This window comes from Polypterus senegalus, chromosome 2, assembly GCF_016835505.1.
Source record: "Polypterus senegalus isolate Bchr_013 chromosome 2, ASM1683550v1, whole genome shotgun sequence".
NCBI lineage: Eukaryota > Metazoa > Chordata > Cladistia > Polypteriformes > Polypteridae > Polypterus > Polypterus senegalus.
Window position 1 is genome coordinate 290724225 of NC_053155.1, and position 25353 is coordinate 290749577.

Sequence of the window (25353 nt, forward strand, 5' to 3'; positions counted from 1 at the left end):
CAATATTGAAAGATTAGGGGAACTCGCATAATTGAAATGCCCCTCACTCCTTCACCAACAGAACTGTAACATCTGCTACAAACACAGATTCCTAGGTAGGAGATGACGCTTTGCTTCAGTCATGTGCAGTTCACTGAGTGCAAATGGCACTTGTACAAGGACAAGCGCCAACATCACTTAGTCTGGAAAAGTACACAAATAATGAGGGGTAGGTCAAGTTAATGTACATTGAATTCAGAGCAGACATTTAGGCCGCAGGTAGACTTTGTAGTAACAGATGACCTCAATTTAGATATACATTGTAAAATTATAAATATAGCCCTGTTAGAGAGGTGGCACTGATAAATAATTTAATAATGGTAGCAATAAACAATTAAATGATGTGAAGAATGTCTTTTAACAACAAAAAAGGAATACATACAAGTTTTTAACTGAAATATAATCATGAAAGGCATAGCCACATCCCAAAGATGTTCTACTCGTTCAGATCTGGTGACTGGGAAAGTCACTGAAGAACACTGAACTCACTGCCATGTTCATGATACCAGTTTGGGACAACTTATGCTTTGTGACATGGTGCATTGATGTACTGAAAGTAGTCGTTAGATAATGAGTACATTGTGACCATAAAGAAGTACACATAGTGAGCAACAATACCCAAATAGGCTGTGACATTCAAGTAATTGTTGATTGGGCTTAATCCACAACATTCGCAAGTCTGCTTCAAACACATGTTCCTAAGCAGGAGATGACTGGGTGCAAATGGCACTTATACAAGGATGGCTCCAAGAATTTGAGATTCATAAGACCAGGCTACATTTTTTCAAGTCTTCAAGTGACCAGTTTTGGCGGACCTGTGCCCACTATAGCCTCAGCTTATAATTCTTGGCTAACGGGAGTAGAACCCGACATGGTTTTTTTGCTGTTGTAGCCCATGTGCCTCCAGCTTCGACATGCATTCCGAGATGCTTGTACAGTGAGGTAATCTGGGTTACCATAGCCTTCCTGTCAGCTTCAACCAGTCTGGCCATTCTCCTCTGACCTTACCAACAATGTGCTTCCATCTACAGAATTGCCACTCATTTGATGTTTTTTTTGCATTGTTTTGAATAGACTCTAAAGAAAATCCCAAGAGATCAGCAGTTACAGAAAAACTCAAACCATCCTGTCTGGCATCAACAATCATGCTACGGTCAAAATCACTGAGATCACATTTTTTCCCATTCTTTTGTTTAATGTAACTATTAAATGAAACTTCTGACTTCATGATTTTATTGCATGTCTGGGGTACTCTTACAAAATGTGGGCTACCATGATTTCTTAACTGGGCACTCACCCTTTCCCTTAGCTTACCCTACCCTCACAGTGCAACACGTCTTCAAAACTTGTAATCAAAAGCCAAACAGTCATAAAAGGAGTTGTTCTTTAGGTTGCCACCATTTTGTGTTTCCGCACAGTTGCTGTGCCCATTGCCACTCATAGGACATGAAGGCCACATGACATTTGAAGTCATCACTGTCTGCCTATGTAAGATGGTGGCACTCGGCTTCTGGAATCTGAACACTGGATTCAAAAACAAAGATCTTTCTGAATATTTTTGTGGCTTTAGTTAGGGAAAGAGAAATCCAAGTTACTGTTAGTATTTTTTGTTTGTGAAACTCATTTTGCTGCCAAAAAATTGTTATTTTGTGTTTAACAAACTTATATATATACAGTAATCCCTCCTCGATCGCGGGGGTTGCGTTCCAGACCCCCCCGCGATAGGTGAAAATCCGCGAAGTAGAAACCATATGTTTGTATGGTTATTTTTATATATTTTAAGCCCTTATAAACTCTCCCACACTGTTTATAAATATTCCCCGCAGAGTTATACAGCATATTCCCTTTGTATTCTCTTAGATATTAGGTAAGATTCATTGAAATTATGTATATAAACACACTGTTTATATACAGTAAAACCTAAATATTATTTTAAAGATATTTAGTATCTCCGATATCACATATGTTACAGCCATTACGATAGACAGGCCACCAGCAATAAATACGTACAATGCAAGAGAAATAGTAACAGTAAATGTGTGTGTACAGTGACACTAAACGTACGTACATGTACTAAGTACTGTAAGTAGAAAATTAATTATGGTTACTCACCAACAATGACACGATGACTTGTCCGATAACAATGAGTTTAATTTTACTGCACAACAAAGGAAAGCGTTACAGCTCTTCCAAAGGAGCCTCTTCAGGCAACTGTATATCACCGCCGTTGTTCTCCTTCCGGCAGACTTCAATCCAAATCCCTAAGCAGATTCCATCCAGACTACTGCCTTATTACATCCACTTACAATTCATTTTGCACCCTGGTTAAAAGGACACTACGGCCGTAGATCTTATATTCCTTTCCTATTTTTTAAATAAAAAGAATCGTAGCCTTCAACAAATCCAAAACGTTTACCTTTTCGGCAATCGTTAACATCTTCCGTTTGCGCTTGGGCACGGCCCCTGAAGAAGTAGCAGATCGTTTTGGAGCCATAATGAAGGGCTTGACTATGCACAAAGATAAACACAAAAGAGCACAACTCTTTACACAGCGAAACACGTTGATGCTGAATGAGCGAGACGAGACTTCCTGCTTAACACAGCATTCAGCACACAGGAACTTAACTGCGTGTTCTGATTGGTTAGCTTCTCAGTCAGGAGAACTTAACTGCGTGCTCTGATTGGTTAGCTTCTCAGTCATCTGCCAATAGCGTCCCTTGTATGAAATCAACTGGGCAAACCAACTGAGGAAGCATGTACAGGAAGTAAAAAGACACATTGTCCGCAGAACCCGTGAAGCAGCGAAAAATCCGCGTTATATATTTAGTTATGCTTTCATATAAAATTTGCGATAAAGTGAAGCCGCGAAAGTTGAAGCGCGATATAGCGAGGGAAATATAAGCACATCTAAATATATATCACGGATTTTTCGCTGGTCTACAAAATGCCGCTTTATCTCGGTGCTTCTGCATACTTAAAAGCACGTATTGATTTTTTGATTGTTTGCTTTTCTTAGCGAGTGCTCTCTCTGACATTCTACGCTCCTGAAGGCGCTCCTTTGAAGAGAAAATATGTTTGCATTCTTTTAATTGTGAGAAAGAACTACCATCTCAGTCTTGTCATGGAGCACAGTTTAAACTTTTGACTAAAGGGTGTTATTTCATGTTATTTCATGGCTCTAATAATGTTAACAGTGTGGGAGAGTTTATAAGGGTTTAAAATATATAAAAATAACTATACAAACATATGGTTTTTACTTTGTGGATTTTCACCTATCGCAGGGGGGTCTGGATCGCAACCCCTACGATCGAGGAGGGATTACTGTATATATGTATATACACATATACATAAATATACATATATATGTATATGTATTCTAATAAAAGGCAAAGCCCTCACTCACTCATCATTAATTCTTCAACTTCCCGTGTAGGTAGAAGGCTGAAATTTGGCAGGCTCATTCCTTACAGCTTACTTACAAAAGTTGGGCAGGTTTCATTTCGAAATTCTACGCGTATAGGTCATAACTGGAACCTATTTTCCTCCATATACTGTAATGGACTTTAGCTCGATGGACGTTAGTGGGCGGAGCTGCGTGTCACATCATCACGCCTCCCACGTAATCACGTGAACTAACTGTGAACGCAGTACGTGGAAAACCAGGAAGAGCTCCCAAAGCAGCGCTGAAGAAAAACGCATACAAGCTTATTCATAAGTGCAGCTACTGCGGAAACAAAGCACGGTGTAAACTGTAAGTTTAAATTAAGTTTATGGACACGCTCCCGCTGCCGTTTGTCATGCCTTCGTTGAATACTTTATTCATGAGATACAAGTTTAATGAGAAGACACAAGGAATAAACGAGACTTTGGATCACTTTGTAACGGAGTTAAAATTGCTGTAGCGAGAAACTTTTAAGTGCCGGGTCTTAGCTAACATTAAATTAAGCCGTGGACATCGCAAGATCACACAAGAGAGCAGCTCACGTGAACTGACTGAATGCAGTACGAGTGATCACTTCCATGCATCAAACCTGTTCAAAAAAAGCATTACACAATTGACAAGGTAGGAAAAGAATGTGCTCCGAGCTGAGCTCCACAGCTAACGCGGTCTTGTGGAAGCAACTTCGTCACGCTGCCACCAAATACTCACAGAAAAATCCACAAGTTAATACAGACGATGTCTCTAGAGTTTCTCCACACTCAATGTATTCCTCGCATCCCCTTTATACCCTCTGATCTCCCATTTCAATTCAGATGCCTCCAATTTCCAGTAAGGCTCCGCTGCGCGATGACAAGTAATAGGTCTCAGGGACAGACCCTGATATTAGATTATATAAATATCTATAATCGTAATAAACGAACAAAAAATAGCGTACAAGCCGCGGATTAAATAAAGGAAATGGGTACCTGAACAGTAAAGTAAGTCTCAAATAGCTACACAATAACTATAACAATCGTAATAAAAAACAATAAAACAGTACAGAACCGCGAAGCAAGGAGAAACGATGGCCTTATATGCCGTTCATTTATAAAGCAGCTTAGAAGCTGTGTGAAGGCAGCTACACAAAAAAACAGCAGAGCGCCACACTCTGAATGTATTCCTGGCATCACCGTTATACCCTCTGATCTCCCATTTCAATTGAAATGCCTCAAATTTTAAGGCTCTGCTTCACGATGACAATTAATAAGTTTTAGGGACAGACACTACAAAAGGTTGCCATTGATTTGAGGCAACATTGCTTTCCTCCTGGACAAAACTATACGTTGCATTCTCACCAGTAAGCTAGCACAGCTTGGTCATATTACAATCGGACTGCTGAACTGACAATGTGATATACAAAGAGATCCTTAACAGATAGTTATTGGTATATTTTCCCTCAGTTTAAAAAGGTTTTCTTTTCTTCTTTATAAAAATTTAAAAGCAGAACTTTGTCGCTGCGAAGCGCGGGGATTTTGCTATATACAGTATATATACATGTACTGTATGTATGTATGTATATATACTGTATATATGTACATATATACTGTATGTGGATATGTATATATGTGTGTGTATGTATGTGTGTATATGTATGTGTATATATATGTTGATATGTGTATGTGTAGATATGTGTATATGTAGATATGTATATATGTTTATATCTGTGTGTGTATATATATATATATATATATATATATATATATATATATATATATGACAGCAACACTCATAACAGTGACAAAACAATTACATTGATGATCAAGTTATGTTATTTTTAACATGCTTCCTTTTCTTTTCATAACTTCTTTAACACACTACTTCTCCGCAAGCTGGTATTTTTAGTATATATATATATATATATATATATATATATATATATATATATATATATATATATATATATATATATATATATATATATATATATATAAAGCAGAATGTAACAATCGTGTATGTTATCATCCAGTTGACACTGAGTAACCACAAGGGGGTACCAGAGAGCCCCAGACACAGCAATACAGTCCACAATACAAGAATATACTGTAAATGAAAGAGTATTCCACAAAGCACCTTCCAATGACCACCTCTCCAACAATTAGCCACAATCTTATATATAAAGCAGACTGTAACAATCTGGTGGTCTTCTATATATGTTATCATCCAGTTGACGATCAGAACGTTTCTGGTGTGCTCCGTAATTATATTTTTTTCAAACAATTAAAAAAAAACCTTTATTTTCCTCCCGGGCAACATGGGGTATTTCTGCTTGTGTGTACATATATACACACACACACACACAATATGGTCTGAATACAGACCAGAATGACTAAAAAGGAGGAAAATTTCAAAAGTAAGATAACTTCTAACATGACAGTCCCTCTAAGATTGAGGCATTAGGCAGGAATATTGCTGTTGGTATAAAAGACTCCAGTTGTGTTTCTTCACACACTTCTCATTAATTTGTTGTCTGAAAGTTCTCAGTGTTAGACAGAGGATGTGCAGTATTGTTCTTATTATCACTCTGCTTTACTTTAATTCTCTTCTTTTCCACTACCTTCAGGGGGTCCAGGGTGTGTCATATAATCGAGCCTGCCCTTTTAATTAGCTGTTTGAATCGGTTGGCCTCCCTTGAGGTGATGTCACCAGCCCAGCACACCACAGAGAAGAAAATCACACTGGCCATAACAGAATTAGAGAAGATGTTAAGGATGTCATTATCCTCATTAAAGGAGTGCAGTCTCCTAAGGAAAAAGAGCCTGCTCTGCTATTTCGTATATAGCTCATCTGCGTTCCAAGACCAGCCTAAATTGTCATTGATGTGTAACCCCCAAATACTTGTAGAAGTGGATGATCCACTCCTTGCATACTGACTGGACACGGCGAAAAACAATAACCAGTTCCTTGGTTTTGCAGACAAATTTGTTTACATCAAGAAACAGTCTCTGTCTTATCCCCCTTAATAACATGTCACATAAGTGAACAATCATCTGAGAATGTCTGCAAGTGACATGACTGGCTGTTATATTTATAGTGTTGGTGTACACAGCGAAGAGAATAGGAGACAGAACTGTTTGTTGTGGTACAACATCAATACTGGAGACACGGTTCTTGAGTCTCATAAACTGACGTCTGGCAAACAGACAGCCCATTATCTAAGACACCACAGGCTCATCCACCTGCATATCTCTGAGTTTACCCCTCACCAGGGATACCTGGATGGTATTGAAGGCACTGGAGAAACTGAAAAACCTCATCTTTACAGTGCTGCCAGTTTTGTCTGTCCAGGTGAGAATGAGCCATGTGGAGCAGACAGATAATTGCATCTTCTAATCCAGTCTTTAAGAGGCATCCCACCACAGTGGAATTCTGCATCCCAACTGTTGACTACATCATATGCTGGGGCCTGGTCCTGATAAACACTGACTAGCCAAGAACAATTCTTCAAAGGAGGGAGAATTATTCACTACTGTTAGAAATTGATAGCAGCACTTGATTTTGTCTTTTGTGTTGTCCATATTGACTTGGTTGTTAGAATAACCAAAATCAACTTTGTTAATCCAGTTAGAAGTTTGGCAAGAATGAACACAATGAAAATCCAATTTCTATTACAACTTGTTCAAAAATGTTGGCTAATTCTGGTGTTTTTATTTATTTTCTATTTCCAGGCACACGCTGCTGTGTGGCATCTCTATAATGACAAATATCGTCAGAAGCAGCAAGGACAGGTTTCCATTTCTTTGGGCTCACATGGAATCACACCCCTTCACTTGACCAAGGAGAGCATTAAGGCGTGCCAGTGCTCTCTCAGCTTTGTCTTAGGATGGTTCGCAAAGCCCCTCTTTAATGATGGGGACTACCCCCAGTGTATGAAGGTGAACCTCTCTTCCAATCTGCCATCTTTTACTGAAGATGAAAAAAAATATGTGAACAACACGGTGGATTTCTTTGCGCTGTCTTTCGGACCCGTGATAAGCTTTCAGCTAATAAATGACAGCCTTAGATTTGGCCAGTCTGAGACTCTCAACCTGCGGATTCTGCTATCTTGGATTAAAGCTGAATACAACAGTCCAAGAGTCTTCATTGTGGAAAACGGTTGGTTTGTTGAAGGTGGAACAAAAACAGAAGATGCAATTAATATGTATTACATAAAGAGGTTTGTTGCAGAAACTTTAAAAGGTAGGCTTTGAATGTACAAGGACTGCTCAGATCTTTAGCAATAAGCCATTATGTCCTTCAAAAAAGTGTTGAAGTATCTTTGACCTTTGATCCAAAACATTGGTGTTTACTTACCAGGGGTTTCAGATGTTGGAACAAACATTACAAAAATTCAGCCATCCATTTCATAATCCATCTATTGGGATATGTATCTATCCAAACTGGCAGTCCATTTGGAGCGTTAGGCGGGGTTGACCGCTGTTGCCCCTTGTTGTCCATGTAGTTGGTATTATTAAACTCTGACGAACATTTGGGGGCAGTGGTCCCCCAGATGTCCAGAGTGTGTACTCCTTGGTGTTTGGAACACGTGCACTTTTATTTTCATATAGGTCAGCCTGTGTGGGGACGGGGAGCACTCCTCAGTGTCTGGAGAACTCGTGCTTTTAGAAACACACAGGAAATCAGAACAAAGGATGTGAAAAGTCAACTCAGACAAGGAGCCAGCCACAAATGGCCCCACTGGGTGAGCTGACATCATCAGTAATCTCAACAATTTGTAATTATTTCATAGAGGGGCCTTGGTAGTCCCACACAAAAATATTACTGTGACACAAAAGGACTTCTGTTCTTTAAGTACAGAAATGAAATGTTAGATTTTGGGTTCTCTCTTAAAATCAGAAATAGAAACCCAACCTGCTCTGAAGGGGTGCAGAGAACAGCAAAGAAAACATTGAAAAGGAACTAGACCACAACAAATTGGAGTGCACACAGGCGCAAAGACACACTCGTATACAAAGACACACTCGCTTGAGCCGACTGTAGAGTTTGGAGAGTGAGTGAAGATCCATGCTACTGGAGGAGAATTAACAAGACTGAGAAAATACAAGAACTGCACAGTGGAAACACAACACACATTTGATTTAAAAATACTAGACATGAACTGACTTCATAATAATTACACCGAAAACTGTAACTGAGATTATAAACTTGGCTAAAATAATCAGTGAATCAAATTTCAGATTTCTTTAAACATTTCTTTTAAAAGATGTGTGAAATGATTGAGATGAGCACAAGACATGTTTCAGTGACTTAATTATTTAATATCTTATCTTTAATACCTTATTTCTTAGCCATCAAGTATGACAAAGTCAATGTCATTGGATACACTGCCTGGTCGCTAGTTGATGGATTTGAGTGGTATCGAGAATATGACATACGCCGTGGACTCTTCTATGTGGATTTTACAAGTCCAGATTTGAGAAGGATTCAGAAAACTTCAGGTCTCTTTTATCAGAAGCTGATTGAAAAAAATGGCTTTCCAGTGCTGCCAGAAAATGAGCCAATAAGTGGAGTATTTCCTTGCAATTTTTCTTGGGGTGTTGCTACCAATGCCATAAGGGTATGTATTTTTCTGTTAATAGGAATAATATATATATATATATATATATATATATATATATATATATATATATATATATATATATATATATATATATATATATGGGTATTTTACCATCTGAGTCTTTCATGGAATCCTTTATTCAAATTCTTTGGACCTGCCTACACTTGTAAGGGTAGTTTTATCTTCAAATGAATTCTGGTTTCAGTTTTGGTTCCTTTATTATTTCTATCAATGGCTTTTTGTATGGATTGTGTCACCTCCAGCCTTTAACCCTTTTCCAGAGAGATGAATATAAACGTGAGGATGGCAGGCAGGTCTTCACTTCAGATGTTCAGTCATGTGGTTACTTTAAAGTAACAACTGGAATATACTGTACTAATTTCTTTCATAATTTTAATCACTTCAGTCTCTTGCACTCTTAATCTCTGTTTGCTTAAACTCAAAAAGTTAAACTCCTTCTTATAGCTGATACCTCTCAGTGCCAGAATCAGGCTGTTTGCTCTTCTCTGGACTTTTTCTAGCATTGCTATGTGTGTGTTATGTAATTTAAGTATAACCTCGCTTGTCTTGTACTCTACAAATCATGATATTAACCTAATTTCTTGTTCGCTTTCTCGACAGCTTCTGTACACTGTCTTGAGATAGTGACATGTCCACTATGACTCCTAGATCCTTCTCATAAGACATACTTTCAAATTTTAGACCTTGCATTGTGTATTCACATCTACCATTTCAACTTCATATGTGTAATGCCTTTCAAACACCCTGCCTTACATTTCATCTGACTCTGCATTATCTGCCTTTCCATCTAGTTTGGTATCATCTACAGACTTAGCCAGCTTATCGATTATTTTCTTGTCCAGATTTTTTATGATATTAAAAAGGTCAGCAATTCAAGCACTGATCCCTGAAGGACACCCCAGTTAATGTCACCCATTATTCACTTCACTATAACCCTTTGCTTCCTGTGTTATGAGCCACTTTTATAGGCACCTACACCCTGCACCTTGAATCCCAACTTGTTTTAGATTGATCAACTAATGTTTCATGTGGGACCTTATGAAAAGCCATCTGAAAATCAAGATAATAACATTTGCACCTCTCTGATTGTATCCTTTTGTTACTTCCTCATAGTACTAGAGTGTCCGTACCGTGTTAGCTGTTATGAATGTAGAGAAAAGTCAAGCAAAATGACACCTTTTATTGGCTAACTAAAAAGATTACAATATGCAAGCTTTCGAGGCAACTCAGGCCCCTTCTTCAGGCATAGAATTCCAGCATATGAGCGAAACATTACCTTCGTCGTCTGAACACATGTGACTATTTGCTAATGCTCTTGTCCTTTCCATGTGATGCTGAATTTTCTCCTTAGAAATTCCTTACTTGGGATGAATATTAAGCCTACTGGCCTTTAGTTACTTGGATCTGTCTGAGCTCTCTTTTTATATAATTGAATAATAATTTCTATTTTCCAGCCCTTAGGAATTTCCCTAGTGCACAGTGACTTTTGAAAAATATATGTCAAGGGTTTATATCTGCAGTCACTCACTTGAGGATGAATCGTATCTTGTCCTAGTGATTTGTTAGATTTCAGTTTATTTAATCCAAGCAGCATTAAATAAAAAATAAAATAAATAAATAAACATTTATTCCTCCTAACAAATGCTATTCTGTCAAGAGTGATGCTCCTTAGGAGCAAAAAAGGAAAAAAAAAGAGTTATCTGTAACACAAAAGGCAACCCAAAGCAAACAAGTCTAAATGCAAATATTCAAAGAATGGTCAAAAATACAGCAATAAGGTCAAAAATGCAAAGGATCACAAAAGCACAGAACTGTACAAAGAAACACTCACCAAATTCCCAAGCACATTTGAAATAAACGGCCAGGATCTGTGGTAGACCCCGTATAGGATCAGTAGGCAGAGAGCTGTTCCTGTTGACAATTGGCAGGTGGTCCCACCTCTTGGGGGAATCAACCACAAGATACATGGAACATCACCTAGGCATTGAAATATAAACACAATCACTAGCAAATAAAAATGAATACATACCAAAGAATCAAAAATGAACAAAGATAACATACAGTATAACATGAATTTGAACCCCAGCCAGGGGAGAAAACTCTGGCCGAGATATAACACACTGCACTTAAGGTTGGCATTGTGGGGAATATTTATTATATTTTCGTACCATAAAAATAAACAGTCTCTGTGAGCTGTCAACGGTGCTGTTTATTGGCTATGTATCAGATTGCATACTGCTACAATAAACAGTACACTAAACAGAGTGCAGTGTGCTTCACTTGCCAAAAAATTTGTGCATGGACAGACTTGGCTAATTTTACTACACAATCATGTGGCGACCCATCACAAACACATTTGCAACCCAATATGGGTCTCAACTCATAGTTTAAGAAACACTGCTTTAATGGATATGTCAGTGTCTTTTAAATTGGTTGATTGGGTGGGTCGTCTATGCAGAGAAGCAACAACTATACTTTGAGATCTTCTTCATACTAGTCATGTTAGCTAGGAGAAGGAGGAGGTGTGAAAACATTCTGGAGGAGCTCAAAATAGGGCTGCTCTCCTCCACATCGAAAGGAGCCACTTGAATTGGCTTGGGCATCTGGTTAGGGTGCCTCCAGGATGCCTCTCTGTGTAAGTGTTTTGGGCATGTCATACCTGGAGGAGACCTTGAGGCAGACCCGTGACATGTTGGAGAGATTAGATAGATAGATAGATCGATAGACAGATAAACACCCTTTGGTCTCAACACATACCAGAGTGACTAAAAAGGAGGAAAATTAATAAGAAAGAAAACTTCTGACTTGGCAGTCCCAGTGAGGCATTATGCTGGCATATTGTTGTTGGTATAAAGGAGCCTCAGTAGCATTTCTTGACACACTTCTGCTGAATAATTGGCAAGCTGAAATTCCTCAGTAGCCAAGTTTCCATCCAGTTTTTTGCGACGTTTTGTTATCGACAAACAGAATATACGTAAAAAAAATGTGCGAAATTTGCTGTCTCCAGCCTGTTTCCATCCAACTGGCTTTTTATCGATAAAATGGTGTGCGTGATGACGTCATCCCCCCCAAAACGAACTGTTGCATAAGTTTTGTTGTATCGCGAAAAAAAATCTGCCCGGGAGCCGTTTCCATACATAATTTTGTGTATGTCGCAAATTATCTACCTTTTGTTTTCCACGTTACACCCCCTCCACTAAACAAAGAAACAAAGAAATGGAGAGATTATTCAGACAGTTTTTTGAAATTTGCCAGCTTACTGTTATTTCAGTTTCACAAATAATTGGAATTGTACATAATATCCGAAGACGACAGCAGAATGAAGCAGTTGCTTGTCTGATAACCCTAGAGCTCGAAGAAAGTACCCCAATGCGATGAAACCCACGGGTATGGGAGAGGCGACGGAATAAGACCTTCTGGGAGGAGGTGGTGGGGAGACATTTCACAGAAAATCTCTGTCTGCAACATTTTAGAATGACACGGCCGACGTTTGAGATGTTGTGTGGATTCATCAGTCCTGATGTTGCACCCATCACAGGTTGCCACCGACCACCGGTTCCAACCCAAAAGCGGATTGCCATCGCCCTTTACAAGCTGGCAACCTGTGCCGAGTATATGCTGTGTGCACCGCTATTAAAGAAAAATTAATGCGGCGTTATATCAGACTTCCGACTGTAGCGGAGGCCAATGAAATTGCATATCGCAATTCCTTGGTGCATCTTGTGCCACAGATTTACGGTGCGCTGGATGGCACGCATGTGCCTATTCTTCCCCCGACGGAAGGCTACCGCGATTACATTAATCGCAAAGGGTGGCCATCTATTGTTCTCCAGGCCCTTGTTGATGACAGGTGCATAAAACGAGACATTTGCGTTGACACTCCTGGAAGTGCCCATGATGCAGTTGTGTTTGCAGCATCGGATCTGTACAGGTGAGCCTACCTTTCAACATCCCTTCTCAGTGCGATAACAACTGAATTAGTACTGTAACCTGCTTCCCTAAGGTTTTTAATTAAAACTGAAATTCAAATTAATACAAAATAACAACGTTTAATCAAAAAAAAACTAAAGTTAATATTAATGAGAGAATTTCTCATAAATGCTAAATATGCATAATATGCTAAAACATCTGCCATTTAATAATAAGAAAAAAATGTTTAGATAATGAAACACACGGTTTATTAAATATTTTGACTGGCACAGTAAATTACCTTTGCGATTTTTGTATTATTTAGACATCCTGAGAGACACCCCCAGGCTACAGTTGATGTGGAGGGAGTTCAGGTACCCCTTTTATAGCAGGAGACCCAGCCTATCCGCTACTGCATTGGCTCATCACGAGAAATAACGAGTCTATTTATCAGACCATGCGAACCGCTCCGCCATTCTCGTTTTGATTGCACGTGATGAAAATGTATCATGTGACACATTTATTTGCGTTAAAACCCTTTTTTCCGACAAAAAGTGTTTCCAATGTAGTTTTTGCGACATTTGAAGTATCAATATGGAATTTATGCGCTAAAGTTAAACGGAAAAATATTATGTCGACATGTACAACATTTTATCGATAATTAGCATTTCCATCAGCTATATCGGTAAAAAAATTTGAAGCGCTAAATATTTTTTCGCAAAAACTCCTTGGATGGAAATCTGGTTAGTGTTAGTATGTCAGAGAGAGGATGTGCAGTTTTGTTCATAATGACACTCAGGTTTGTTTCAATTCTGTCCTTTGCTACTAACTCCAGAGTGTCTCCCATAACTGAGTCTGCTCTTTTAATTAGCCTGTTAATTCAGTGGGCCTCTCTTGAAGTGATGTTACCAGCTCCTCACACCACAGGGTAGAATGCAGAGCCGTAGAAGACGTGAAGGATGTCAGTCAGTATTCACGTTAAAGGAACACAGCTTCTTTAAAAAAAATAAAAAAAAAATCAATAAAAATGATATCGCCCAGTTGGCCTGGGAATGCCTTGTCATCCCCCCAGAGAAGTTGGAGGAGGCGTTGGTGGGGAAAAAGGATATCTGACCATCTTTGCTTAGTCTGATGATTTGCAATCTTGACCAGATGAGTTATAGAAAATGGATGGATTGATGAATGTAGGGTTATTAGGCCATTAGTGTGCATGATGTTGTTAGGATAAAAATGTACTCTACTGTATCTTATGGAAGTTTATTTTACATTTCACCCCTTGATATTTAACCATTCTTTAAGCTGGATGTTTATTGGGCTTATTTTAATTAACAGACTAGATTTCTGTAACGCTTATTTGATTTTAAGGACAGTAAACTGGGAGTTCATGTGAGACTACAACACATCAGCAAAATAAACCTGGGATTTACATAAGTAGTTCTAATGGACTGTGCAGAAAATTACATGCTGGCGTTTTGAAGTATTTCCAAATGAAATAAAGGTACATAGGTTCATGTTCTCAAGAATCAGAGAAAATTTCAAATAAAAAGCAGGGCAATAAACTTTGTTTTCTGTCTTGAATCAAAGGATTCACTGAAAGAGTAGAAAATAATTTACTAACAGTCTTAAAAATGTTTATTTAAATGTCGAATTGCGCTGCAAAGTCAGTCTTACTGAACCTTCCTGGCATTGCCTTTATTTAACATTGTGATTAACATGGAGATGTTTGTGTTTCTCAGAACACCTTAGTCTACATGAAGGGCTTTACGTCAAGGGGAGTGCTGGTGCTTCAGACATCTTCAAGGTCTCTCATTTACAGGGACAGCATTATTTGAAGTCCTGTTGCTTACATAATATACCATAAGATTGTCCAGTTCAGGGTCAGGGGGCCCGGACCCCATTAGAGCAGCATGGGACTGAAGACCTTGTATAAGGCACATTCAAACATGGCATCCTTACACACGGGGGGTTTGGAAGCGCACTTGTTCTCAAATGTTTGCTGTAAGACTTTCTCTTTTGCGGCTTTTATTTAAGATTTCATTCTTATTCCTTGAAGTTTGCTTGAGAAACCCAAGCCCTGGTCGGCGACTCTGTCGCTTCTGTTGCTTACAATAAGTGCATGTTTAATCCAAAAATGAGAATTGCACATCTTGTAGCCAACTTGACAGTAGTATCAATATTAGTCTTAGGATCAGAAGCTTCAGAAGTGGGTGGACTGTACTCATTCGAAAAAGTTCAGCCAAGTTACACAAATAGCACAGTCATGCATTTTTCACTTGGAGTTTGAAAAAGTAAAGCAAAGATCACAGTTTCATTCACTTTGCTCTGACAGACTGCCAAGCACAACAAAGTTAATAAACAAAATGCAGACACGTCTTCAATAAAAGAAGTTATTAACTAAAGTCCTTTTCCTCCTATTGCTGTATTTGTTGAATATTAAATTCTAATGCCAGAGCTCTTCATGGCTGACACATAAACTTGGCTGGTCTGTAACTTTCTGGACCATAAAATGTGACTGAAGTCCACTCAGGGAATCCCATTCAGAACAGCTCACCAGCTCCTCTCCCAGAGGATATTTCTTTCTTTTTTTTTTTAATCGTACCACAATGTTATCTTGTGTTGAGTGCACCAGGTAGCCAGAAGACGTCTAAAACGGCATCTCCAGTGTGGTTGGACGGACAGCGCATTGTGCTACCATCTGACATACCCCGGGTTTGAATCCTCAAGGCGAATTCCCACAGGGCTACTGGAGAAGACGAGAAAAGTTAACAATATGGATTTTTGCAAATTTCTGAGGAATTGAAGTATTCATAAATCTGTTGCTCTTTACCTTTGGGAACGCTTCAGGGCCACCGTATATGGCACCTGTCTGACAGAACTGTTTCGGCTTATTTGTGATAAAGCTCAGCGACAAAGGTCTGCTGCAAACCAATTATTTAACTGCTGATTTTACAGTGTTGTTTATATTCTTAACGCGAGGGTGCCAAACCAGCTTATTACAGAACACGTAACAGAAAATTCAATAAAAGGCAAAGAGTGTCATTATGATTTTGTCTACTTTAAAACAATTGAGTTTCCTAAAAAAAACAACGGTCATGTGCCAGGGCTGTGGAGTCAGAGTCGGGGTCGGAGTTGGCAAAATTGTACCGACTCCGACTCCTAATAAATTTAAATTGTAATGAAAAAAATACAGCAAGTTCAAATATCCCATATCACAAAAATAGTCATAATTAAGTACTCTGATGTAGGAATAAAGCCCAGTGCATAGTTGTGTTACTACTAGTGTGAAGTTCAGCTGAGCTATTATACAACCTGACATTCACATATTGTAATCTGGATTATGGTACATTACAAAAAGTATTTTCATTTTATTTCAGATATAATGTGTTTAACAAGTTCATTTGAGTGTAAACAGGTATACTGGTGTAGGTGGAGGTGTGTGCTGTGGCCTGATGTGTGTTCAGGGATTCTTGTCTTTTGTTCAAACTGGCCAATACGGTAGAGGGTCAGCTTCCTAGCCAGCAGTTCTGTGGTTAAATGACGTGTATGTTGCCTTCCTTCAATCAACATGGAAAATGGATTAGCATATTAAATACAGAGGGGTCGAGGAGTCAGAGTCGAAGGATTTATCTACCGACTCCACAACCCTAGTCATGTCTGCCCCTTCTTAAAAATGTCATCAATGGATGCCCCTAGATATGAGTAGTATTCCACCATGTCCAATGTCCATCTGATGCTGGAGATGGGGAGCACTTAAAGCCTACAGCCATACCCTTGACCTTAGAGACAGTGAGCTGTGAAAAGCACAATCGCACTATTGAACAAAGTCATCAGCAACAGGTCCAGGGCTTCCCTTCTCATCTTACAGAAGAAACACCATTGACTGAGTCCGCTGCAAATTTTAGTCAATGTTTGTCTTGTTTTCAGCTCCTGCAGTCATATGTGTGCAAGATAAACAGAAGAGGGGAATGAAAGCAGCCTTGAGGTGATCACAAAAGACTATCAGATAAACAGCCATTAACACTCACCAGTTGTGTTCTGTTAGTTAGAAATTTCAGATTCCATCCCTCCAAGTCAGGGTCCAAAAAGAATTGATCAATCAGTTTGTCACCTAAAATGTTGGCCTGGACTGGATTAAAAGCTGACACGAAATCTAAACACAGCAATCTAGAGCTCATGCAGAAAATTCAGAAGCGTTGCTGAGGTTTCCTCCACCCCAATCTGTATGCAAACTGGTGCAGGTCCCAGAAAGCCCTGGCGTTTGTTAAGTAGCTGTGACCCCTATTAAGTAGTAATGACCCCGGTTATATCAGAAACTTTATTATCTCATGAAAACATGAGACTAAAACTTTTTCTTGAGCATCACTACAAACTACATGGGTTACGTAACATAAGAGAAGTCATTTTTGGATAGCTTACTGCATTTCTTTTACCTTTTCTGTCGACCTGTATCCTAATTCTTCTTTGCCACAATTCATTACTTTTCCAGGATTTTTATCACCAGAAGGTTATACACAGAACCCATCCATTTTAACGTGACTTATTGATATGGACGTTGTAGTGAATTGTAGCTTGCCTTATATTATATGTGTATTCACTTATACATACATTATATACAGTATCTGTCATGTGTGCACTAAATGTTTGTGTGGTTCCTTTTGGAAACAAAATTTGATTAAGTGATAGTGTTATGGTTATTAAGACTAGGTGCTCTATTAATAATGAAGCATTTGAGTGTAGTCTTCCAATATACTGTCTCAATGCTTCCTGACCAGGGCCCATATTTATCAAGTATCTCAGAGGAGGAAATGGTCATAATGGGCTCAAAAATTTCCGAGCTCCACAAACTTGGTCCTTAAACCAAGAGCAGGAGTTAAAATCTTTATCAGTTTTTCTTGAGAATCCATACACTGTCAGCTGAAATTAAAGTGTTGTGCTTTTCGGTGACAAGGAAAAGGCAGCTTTGCAATAACAATGAATCGGGTAGGGCACAACAAAGCAGTTCACAAATGTTGCACCAAACTTTGAACGCCCTGACACTGTGTGTATATATTTGACTACAGGCAAGGAAATGTTAACGCAAACTGAATTTGTGTAAATTGGCACACATAAAGATGGTTGTGCCAAGTGTGGATGAGCATGTATATGATGATCTCAAGTGATATCACAGTATTAATACATAGGTGCTCTTTGATGCAGACTGTATTGTAGTAGCCAGCATATTACCGTGAAGATATGCAGGGGTGGATGGGCAATCGGCAGCAAAATGTCACAGAGGTTCACTACACTAAGCTCTGGATTCAATAAACCCATGGAACATTACTCCTTACTAGCCAGAAAGGTTCAAGAAGATAGGCAGAGATTACTGGGGTGTCAGATAAATTGAGCCCACCAGAAGATAAATGGGGATCCTGGAGAGAAAGAGAGAGACGGCATGAAACTCTGGAAGATGATCAGGAGCCGTGCAAGAGTGAATGCAAATTCAGTGCAGAAAAAGCCATGACTAGTTTCAGTATAACTGTTATTTTACAAGGCATTTCCCTTATGCCATAACGGATGGGAAGTGATTCTTCTGGAAGTAGAGGTCTTTCCATCTTGGTGTTTGTTACAATATTATTCATGACTAGCTATTCCCTGCGTAGTAGTGAAACAGAACAGTGCGGAGGGCCCCGTTCAGCTCCCTACTCCTGATGTCACGCTTCCCCTTCCCCTCGGCCCGCAGCCTCTGTTTCCGATTAGCGTGAATGTATCGCTCCTGCGAGTGAACTATGATTCTTAGCACGATGAGAGAAGCTCCAAATCAACTGGAATGTTCAAGCAAATTCTAGAAAAAAAAAACCTGATCTAAATCCATTAAGTAGTTCTCTCGTTCAATAGCTAAGCGGATGTAAGATGCACCCTGAGGCTGGCGCGTGAGTGAGTAAAAAGATTGTGACAGATCAAAATTATTTTTACAGAAAATATTTATAGTTGCATTTCCTTTGTAAGAAAAAATCTGACTGGAGTTCAAACTACAAAAAAATGTTGATTTTAATATTCCACCCCACTTATAATGGCTGACACAATTTGTAAGCCTGGTTTTAAAATGATGTCCTTGGTTTGTACATTTATATTGACCTTTTTTGTGTGTGTTACTACAGGCTATAAAGGCCACATTTAGAGAGCAGAGAAAAATGACTCACTTCCAGTTTTGGCTTATATCCAATTTTTTTGATTGACTGTTCAAATTAATTTTGCAAGTGATTCAGATTTGCTATGAAATTAATAAAAATAAATTGGTCAGACAACCTAATAAACAACCAAGAATACCAGTGACACGCTGACTTCAAATCATTTATAGTACCAGATGTCTGCAAATTTTTCAGGTTGCAAGTACTGTGCTTTGAGTGAATAATCATTTTCAGATCTACACATAGAAACCAACTTGAAGACATAAGATAAGAGCCATGACCAAGATCTGGAGGAGGTCAAAGTAAAATAATCGTTTGACAATATCAGAATATTGAGGGGTTCATTTGATTATGGCAACATCTGACTTCAAGACCCTGTCAGTAAACTACATACTTGAGGCATGAAATTGGAGAAATGCAATCAGGGTACATTGGCAGATTTTATTTTTCCTTTTTTTGCATTTCACTGTTCTCTAAAAAAAATGTAAATTATATTACATGAGTCAGAAAAAGGAAAAAAAAAACAGTTTAGCAGCAATACAAATAAAACAATGTGTGGGTGGGTGTCTATATTACCCACAAGTATAAAGGGTAGCCTACGGTGATGGTGACAGAATAACCATAATCTTATTATGCAACCCCCATAAATTGAAAGTATATAAACTGAGTTAAAGTCACTGAAATAAACTGACTGCCCTAATAGAATAACAAAGTTGAAGTATAATAATAATTTTAAGTATTTACCCATGATTCACATTTACTGTTTCCTTGTCAAAGTATGCAAATAATATAATATCACCATCCAGTCAGTGCGTGAAATCAGAGAGTATTTTTCCAGTGCCTAGCGTGAAGAGTAAAATCTATCAAGTCATGATGGTGTTGAACAATGGAGAATGATATTTTGTGGAGTTTTAATACATGTTTTACTGTAAGGCTTTATAAGAGATGGTTTGGATTAAAACCAGCCGTTAGCAATGCAGTGAAAGGTGCAGTCCTGTTGCTTTATTGATTATGTTTATTTTCACACATCTGTATCTCCTATGCAACATCAGTTTGATAATTATTACTATTGCTGCTGTACAGAAAAGATAAGATAGGACTTTATTAATCCCCAAAGGTGATAATAAGTACATACTGTATATTTAATAACTAAAACATCTAATAAAATATATAAGATGAAACAGATTAGATAAATAAAAAACATAAAATACCAAAAATAGTAATGTATTACCAATCCGTAGTAATACATACAATGTAGTATCAAAGTGTTATAATATATGGAATAAATGTGATATATAGGATGACCAGTAACCATGGATAAAGTGTCTAGTGATGGATAAAGTACCAGTGATTACAAGAGTCTGGTATCCCATACATACAATTCATGAAGTAATCCAGTAAAGGGCACATGAATTAAAGCCCAGGGTTGTATAGTCTGAGAGCAGCAGGAAGACTGACCTGCAAAAAGTTTCCCTCCTGCAGCAGGGGAGTAGTCTGCTGCTCATTGGACACTTTTGGCCTTGCAGCAATTTATGGAGGGGATCTTCATATTTAAAAACATCTTTGCCAGCTTTCTCCTCTCTGCTATCAGCACCACAGTCTCCAGTTTCACCCCGAGGACTGAACTCACCTTTATGATGATCTTGTTCAGTATGTTAGTATCCTTGTGATACAGCGGCCCCAATACACCACAGCATAAAAGATGGCACTCAACACCACAGACTGGTGGTCCTTCTTGTAAAAAGAATGTCAACATTCTGCTCCAGTCCCAGCTTATCATACAGGTAAATACCCAGGTACTTGTAGATTTTATCTCGATTTCCTCATCCTGGCTGATGACAGGAGCTGGAGAAGACTACTTCTTCTGAAAGTCCACCATAAGCTCCTTTGTTTTCTTGGGGTTTAGCTGGAGATGGTTGTGATGACACCATTCCACCAAGCTACTCACCAGGGGCCTCATGTATAAACGGTGCGTACGCACAGAAATGTTGCGTAAGAACTTTTCCACGTTCAAATCGTGATGTATAAAACCTACACTTGGCGTAAAGCCACGCACTTTTCCACGGTACCTCATGCCTTGTCGTACGCAAGTTCTCCGCTCGGTTTTGCAAACTGGTGGCACCCAGCGTCAAAGCAATGGTACTGTTCTTGTGTGATTACTCATTATTTTCATGACGCGGCTTTATAAATACACAGAAACTAACCGCATATTGTTTATTAGTGTAATGCATCTGATTGTAATTAACTCGTAACAATATAATGGTCCAGGGAACAGCCATAGTATTCCAAATACCATAACTGCTTTAGCGTTGTTACTCTCACTTCTTCTTCTTCTTCTTCTTTCAGCTCCTCCCGTTAGGAGTTGCCACAGCGGATCATCTTTTTCCATATTACTCTCACTGCAGCACTCGGAGTATTTATATCACTGTATCTGAGTGTGAATCACAGCAGCAGCTGATCGGAAAGAGAATTATCGGTATACAGCTTTAAGGACACGCTACCTCAGCCACTGCAAAATGTTTTAAAGCCTTTCCTGTACGGACCTCGCGGTTCAGAAACAGTTTAATCCCAAGAACTTTAAATGCACTCAATCAATTGCTCCTTGTAGAACGGTTTGTACTTATAAGTACAATCACCCACTGTAAACTTGCACTACAGTTATAATATCTCACAACCTGGGCCACTTTATAAAGCGCGATTTACATATGATGACAATATCATTTTTAAGGTGAAATGCAGCAAAATATGTTTGTTAAATTATACACATAAAACTTTAACTTCATTTAAATAATCTATATTCTTCACTGGGAGTGTCGTGAAGGATAGAATAATTAAACATGTACTATGAAGATATTTCAATGTTCTTTAAACGTTTTGAAGAATCGGCGCTAAGCTTACAGATGGCTTAACTTCTATTACAGAGCTGATTGTGTGGCGATCGGTTACTTGGGGAAAGAAAAGCAAGGACTCTTGGGGCGGCCACGCCAATATATATTGAATATAAAACAGAAAGAGAAAATAACAACACAGCTAAAAACGCAGCAACAAATTTCGATAAAAGATAAATGCTTGTCATGAGCACGAGGCTCATGAAACACATGTTTAATAATGTGCTTTAGCTCCTATCATCATGAAAATGACATCACGTATACATCTCAGTATTTTAGTTATTCAGAGAGCTGTAATATCACAAATGTAATGGACTCTGTGTCCAGTTGGAGGAAGAGAGCCAGTTTAAGAAGCAAGTAGTGATTCACACACATAGATCACATACGAGTAGAAGATCAAATACAAAACAAAGCATTTAACGTGCTACTTTAATTACGATGTAATTTTGAGAAACTGGTTAATTAAACGATTTTAAGATGAAGTTTATAATGTTCTACTAAATGACAAAATAAACTACGTGATTAAAGTGGAAAATTCGAGATTAAAGTTGACATTTCGTGCTTTTCCCCACCGTGTGCCTTTTTCTCTGTACCCTAATAAGCTTTCATATGACACTCAGACAGTGGGCTTACAACTCTTCTTTCACGGCAACTTTGATATGTGACTTCTTTTTTATTTCCGGCACTGTGCGATTTTGTGAATGTGAGCTTTCAAGTTTCTCCAACACGCTATGTCACTCGATCAACTTCCTTTTGTTGATTATACCACGGTTTATTTGAACAAATAGTATGTTTTTCCTTTGCCTCCACTTGGTATTCGCTGAAATTCTTATATTTTCCCCGTGCTTTTCCCATTGTCTTTTCACAGAAGGCTGCGCTTAAGGGCGATTTATATTGATTTGCATATTCAAATAGGCGTAATTCTAGGAGGATTTGGGGCGTTACAAAATGCGCGTGCACGAGCGTTAGTTTTCACGCTGATCGGGATTTATGTAGCGGAAGAACGCGGAAGTTGGAGTACGCACAGATTCCTGCATCTGGATTTTTCTGTGCGTAAGCACATTTCGGCTTTTGTGCTTACGCTATGTTATAGTGCGAGTTCTATGCACGGCGTTATACATGAGGCCCCAGGTGTCTGTATTCTTCCTCCTTCCCTTCAATACATCCAACAATTGTGGTGTCATAGGAGAACTTTTGAAGGTGCCGTGTCTCAGAATCATACCTGAAATCTGAGGTATAAATAGTGAAAAAGAATGGAGCAAGGACAGTCTCCTGTGGTGTACCCATGCAGCTAATCGCTTTCACCAACACACAGTTCCCTAATCTCAAGTACTGTAGCCTGTAAGTCAGATCAGGGCAGTCTCAGTCTGTGCTCCACACAACTTGACCCTCAATAAGAGAGGCTGGATGGTATTAAAGGTGGTGGAAAAATAAAATAAATATGACTCTCATCATACTCCCAGCCCTCTCTAGGTGAGAGTTGGTTCTGTGCAGCAGATAAACTACAGCATCTTCCACTTCCACATGCTGATGATATGCAAACTGTAGAGGGTCCAACCATGTTTTAAAGTGACCAAGAACCAGCCTCTCCATTGTTTTTATCAGGTGTGAAGTCAGTGCCTCAGGTCTATAATCATTCAGTTCTTTGGGATTCTTGATCTTGGGCACTGGAACAATACACAAGGTCTTCCAAAGCCCCGGAACCTTCTGTAGTCTCAGGCTGACATTGTATACTGTATGTGTTTCAAGACACCACAAATCTCATCAGCACAGGCCTTTAGTACTTTGGCACCGACTCCATCAGGGCCTGCCACAATTTTGTTCTCACCTCATCTGTTATAATAAACTCTAGATTTGGGGTTGAGATATGAGACAATGGGAGGAGGTAGTTATGTGGTAATTGTGAAGGACACAGAGAAAAAGGGTATTTGCAAGTGCCCTCCCATTAAACCTATTAAAGAAGGCGTTCACCTCATTTGCCCTCCTCTAAGTTAATTAATCTGGCTAACGTCAGGGCAATTTATACTTTGTCACTGTCTCCATCCCTTTCCAAACCTCCTTAACCTTACCCTCCAGAAGATTGTTCTCCATCTTCCTTATATAGTGGCCTTTGCGCTCCTTAATTCTCAACTTTAGTTCCCTCTGCACAGTGCTCAGATGGTCCCAATCCTTAAAGGCCCTCTTCTTTTCCTTCAACAGGGCCTTTAGGTCACCCATGACCCAGGGCTTGTTGTTTGCAAAGCAATGGACAGTTTTAGATGGCACAATTGTGCCCATACAGAAATTTATATAATCAGTTGTACAGTCTGTGACATTGTCAATATCCTCAGCATGGAGTTCACAGAGAATATCCCATGTAGCTGTTCCAAAACAATCCTTCAGCTTAATCACAGCATCCATACACCACTTTCTCTACCGTCTTGGTGACAACAGGTTGCCTCAATAACAACGGCTTATACAGAGGCATCAAGTAAACCATACTGGGATCAGAGTTTCCAAGTGTAGGTAATGCTATGCATCCCTGACATCACTATACGGTAAATCAATCTTATTATTCCTGGTGGGACAGCTGATATACTGCCTGAAAGTGGGCAGGATGCCCAAAAGGCTGGCATGATTAAAGTCCCCAGAAATTACAAACAGGACTTGTGGATGGCAAATCTGTACTCCCCGCACCACACTGTGAGATGTTTTACATGCAGCAGCAGCAGCTCATGGCAGAATGTACACTACTTTCACAACAATGTGAGAAAACTCTCTGGGCAGACATGCTGACTGCTAATAGCTCAATGTCTGGACAACACAGATGCTCGTTTAAAGTAAAATGATTTGAGTGTGAGTGACACCACTTACAGTTCACAAAGATCACCAGACCACCCTTTTTTTTCCCTTCCTTTTTTCCCCACTGTCTCTGTTATTTTGGTCAGCTGTAAGTACATGGAAGCCCTCAATGTTAACATTTAGCATCATGAATCAGTTCATGTATCCACTTCTCTGTGAAGCACATAAAAGTACTTTGTCGATAGTCCCTCTGACTCTTTGTTAACCCTGTTAATTTATCCATTTTGTTTGTGACTGGTCTTACATTACCCATTACCACAGATGGCACTAAGGGTTTGCAGCGTCTCTTTTTTCCCTGTCACTTTGGTCCAGCTCTGCTACTGCTGAAATGCTTACGAACCACCGGTGGGTCTCTGGTCTGGAGGCAGTGGTGCTCTCCACAGCGCAAGCAGCTGAGCCCGACTGTAATCAAAGCTGTGCGGCGACGGTTTATTTTCAATGGAGAAAGAT

At 39.1% G+C, this 25353-nt stretch overlaps 1 protein-coding gene across 1 annotated transcript in view; it reads left to right on the top strand.

Moving 5' to 3' along the window:
- Positions 1–25353, top strand: part of kl (klotho) — a 105303-nt gene that overhangs the window by 38243 nt on the left and 41707 nt on the right. Inside the window, exons 2-3 of the mRNA XM_039745758.1 lie at positions 7186–7696; positions 8806–9074. Coding sequence (XP_039601692.1) covers positions 7186–7696; positions 8806–9074 — 780 coding nt within the window. The remainder of the gene's footprint in view (positions 1–7185; positions 7697–8805; positions 9075–25353) is intronic.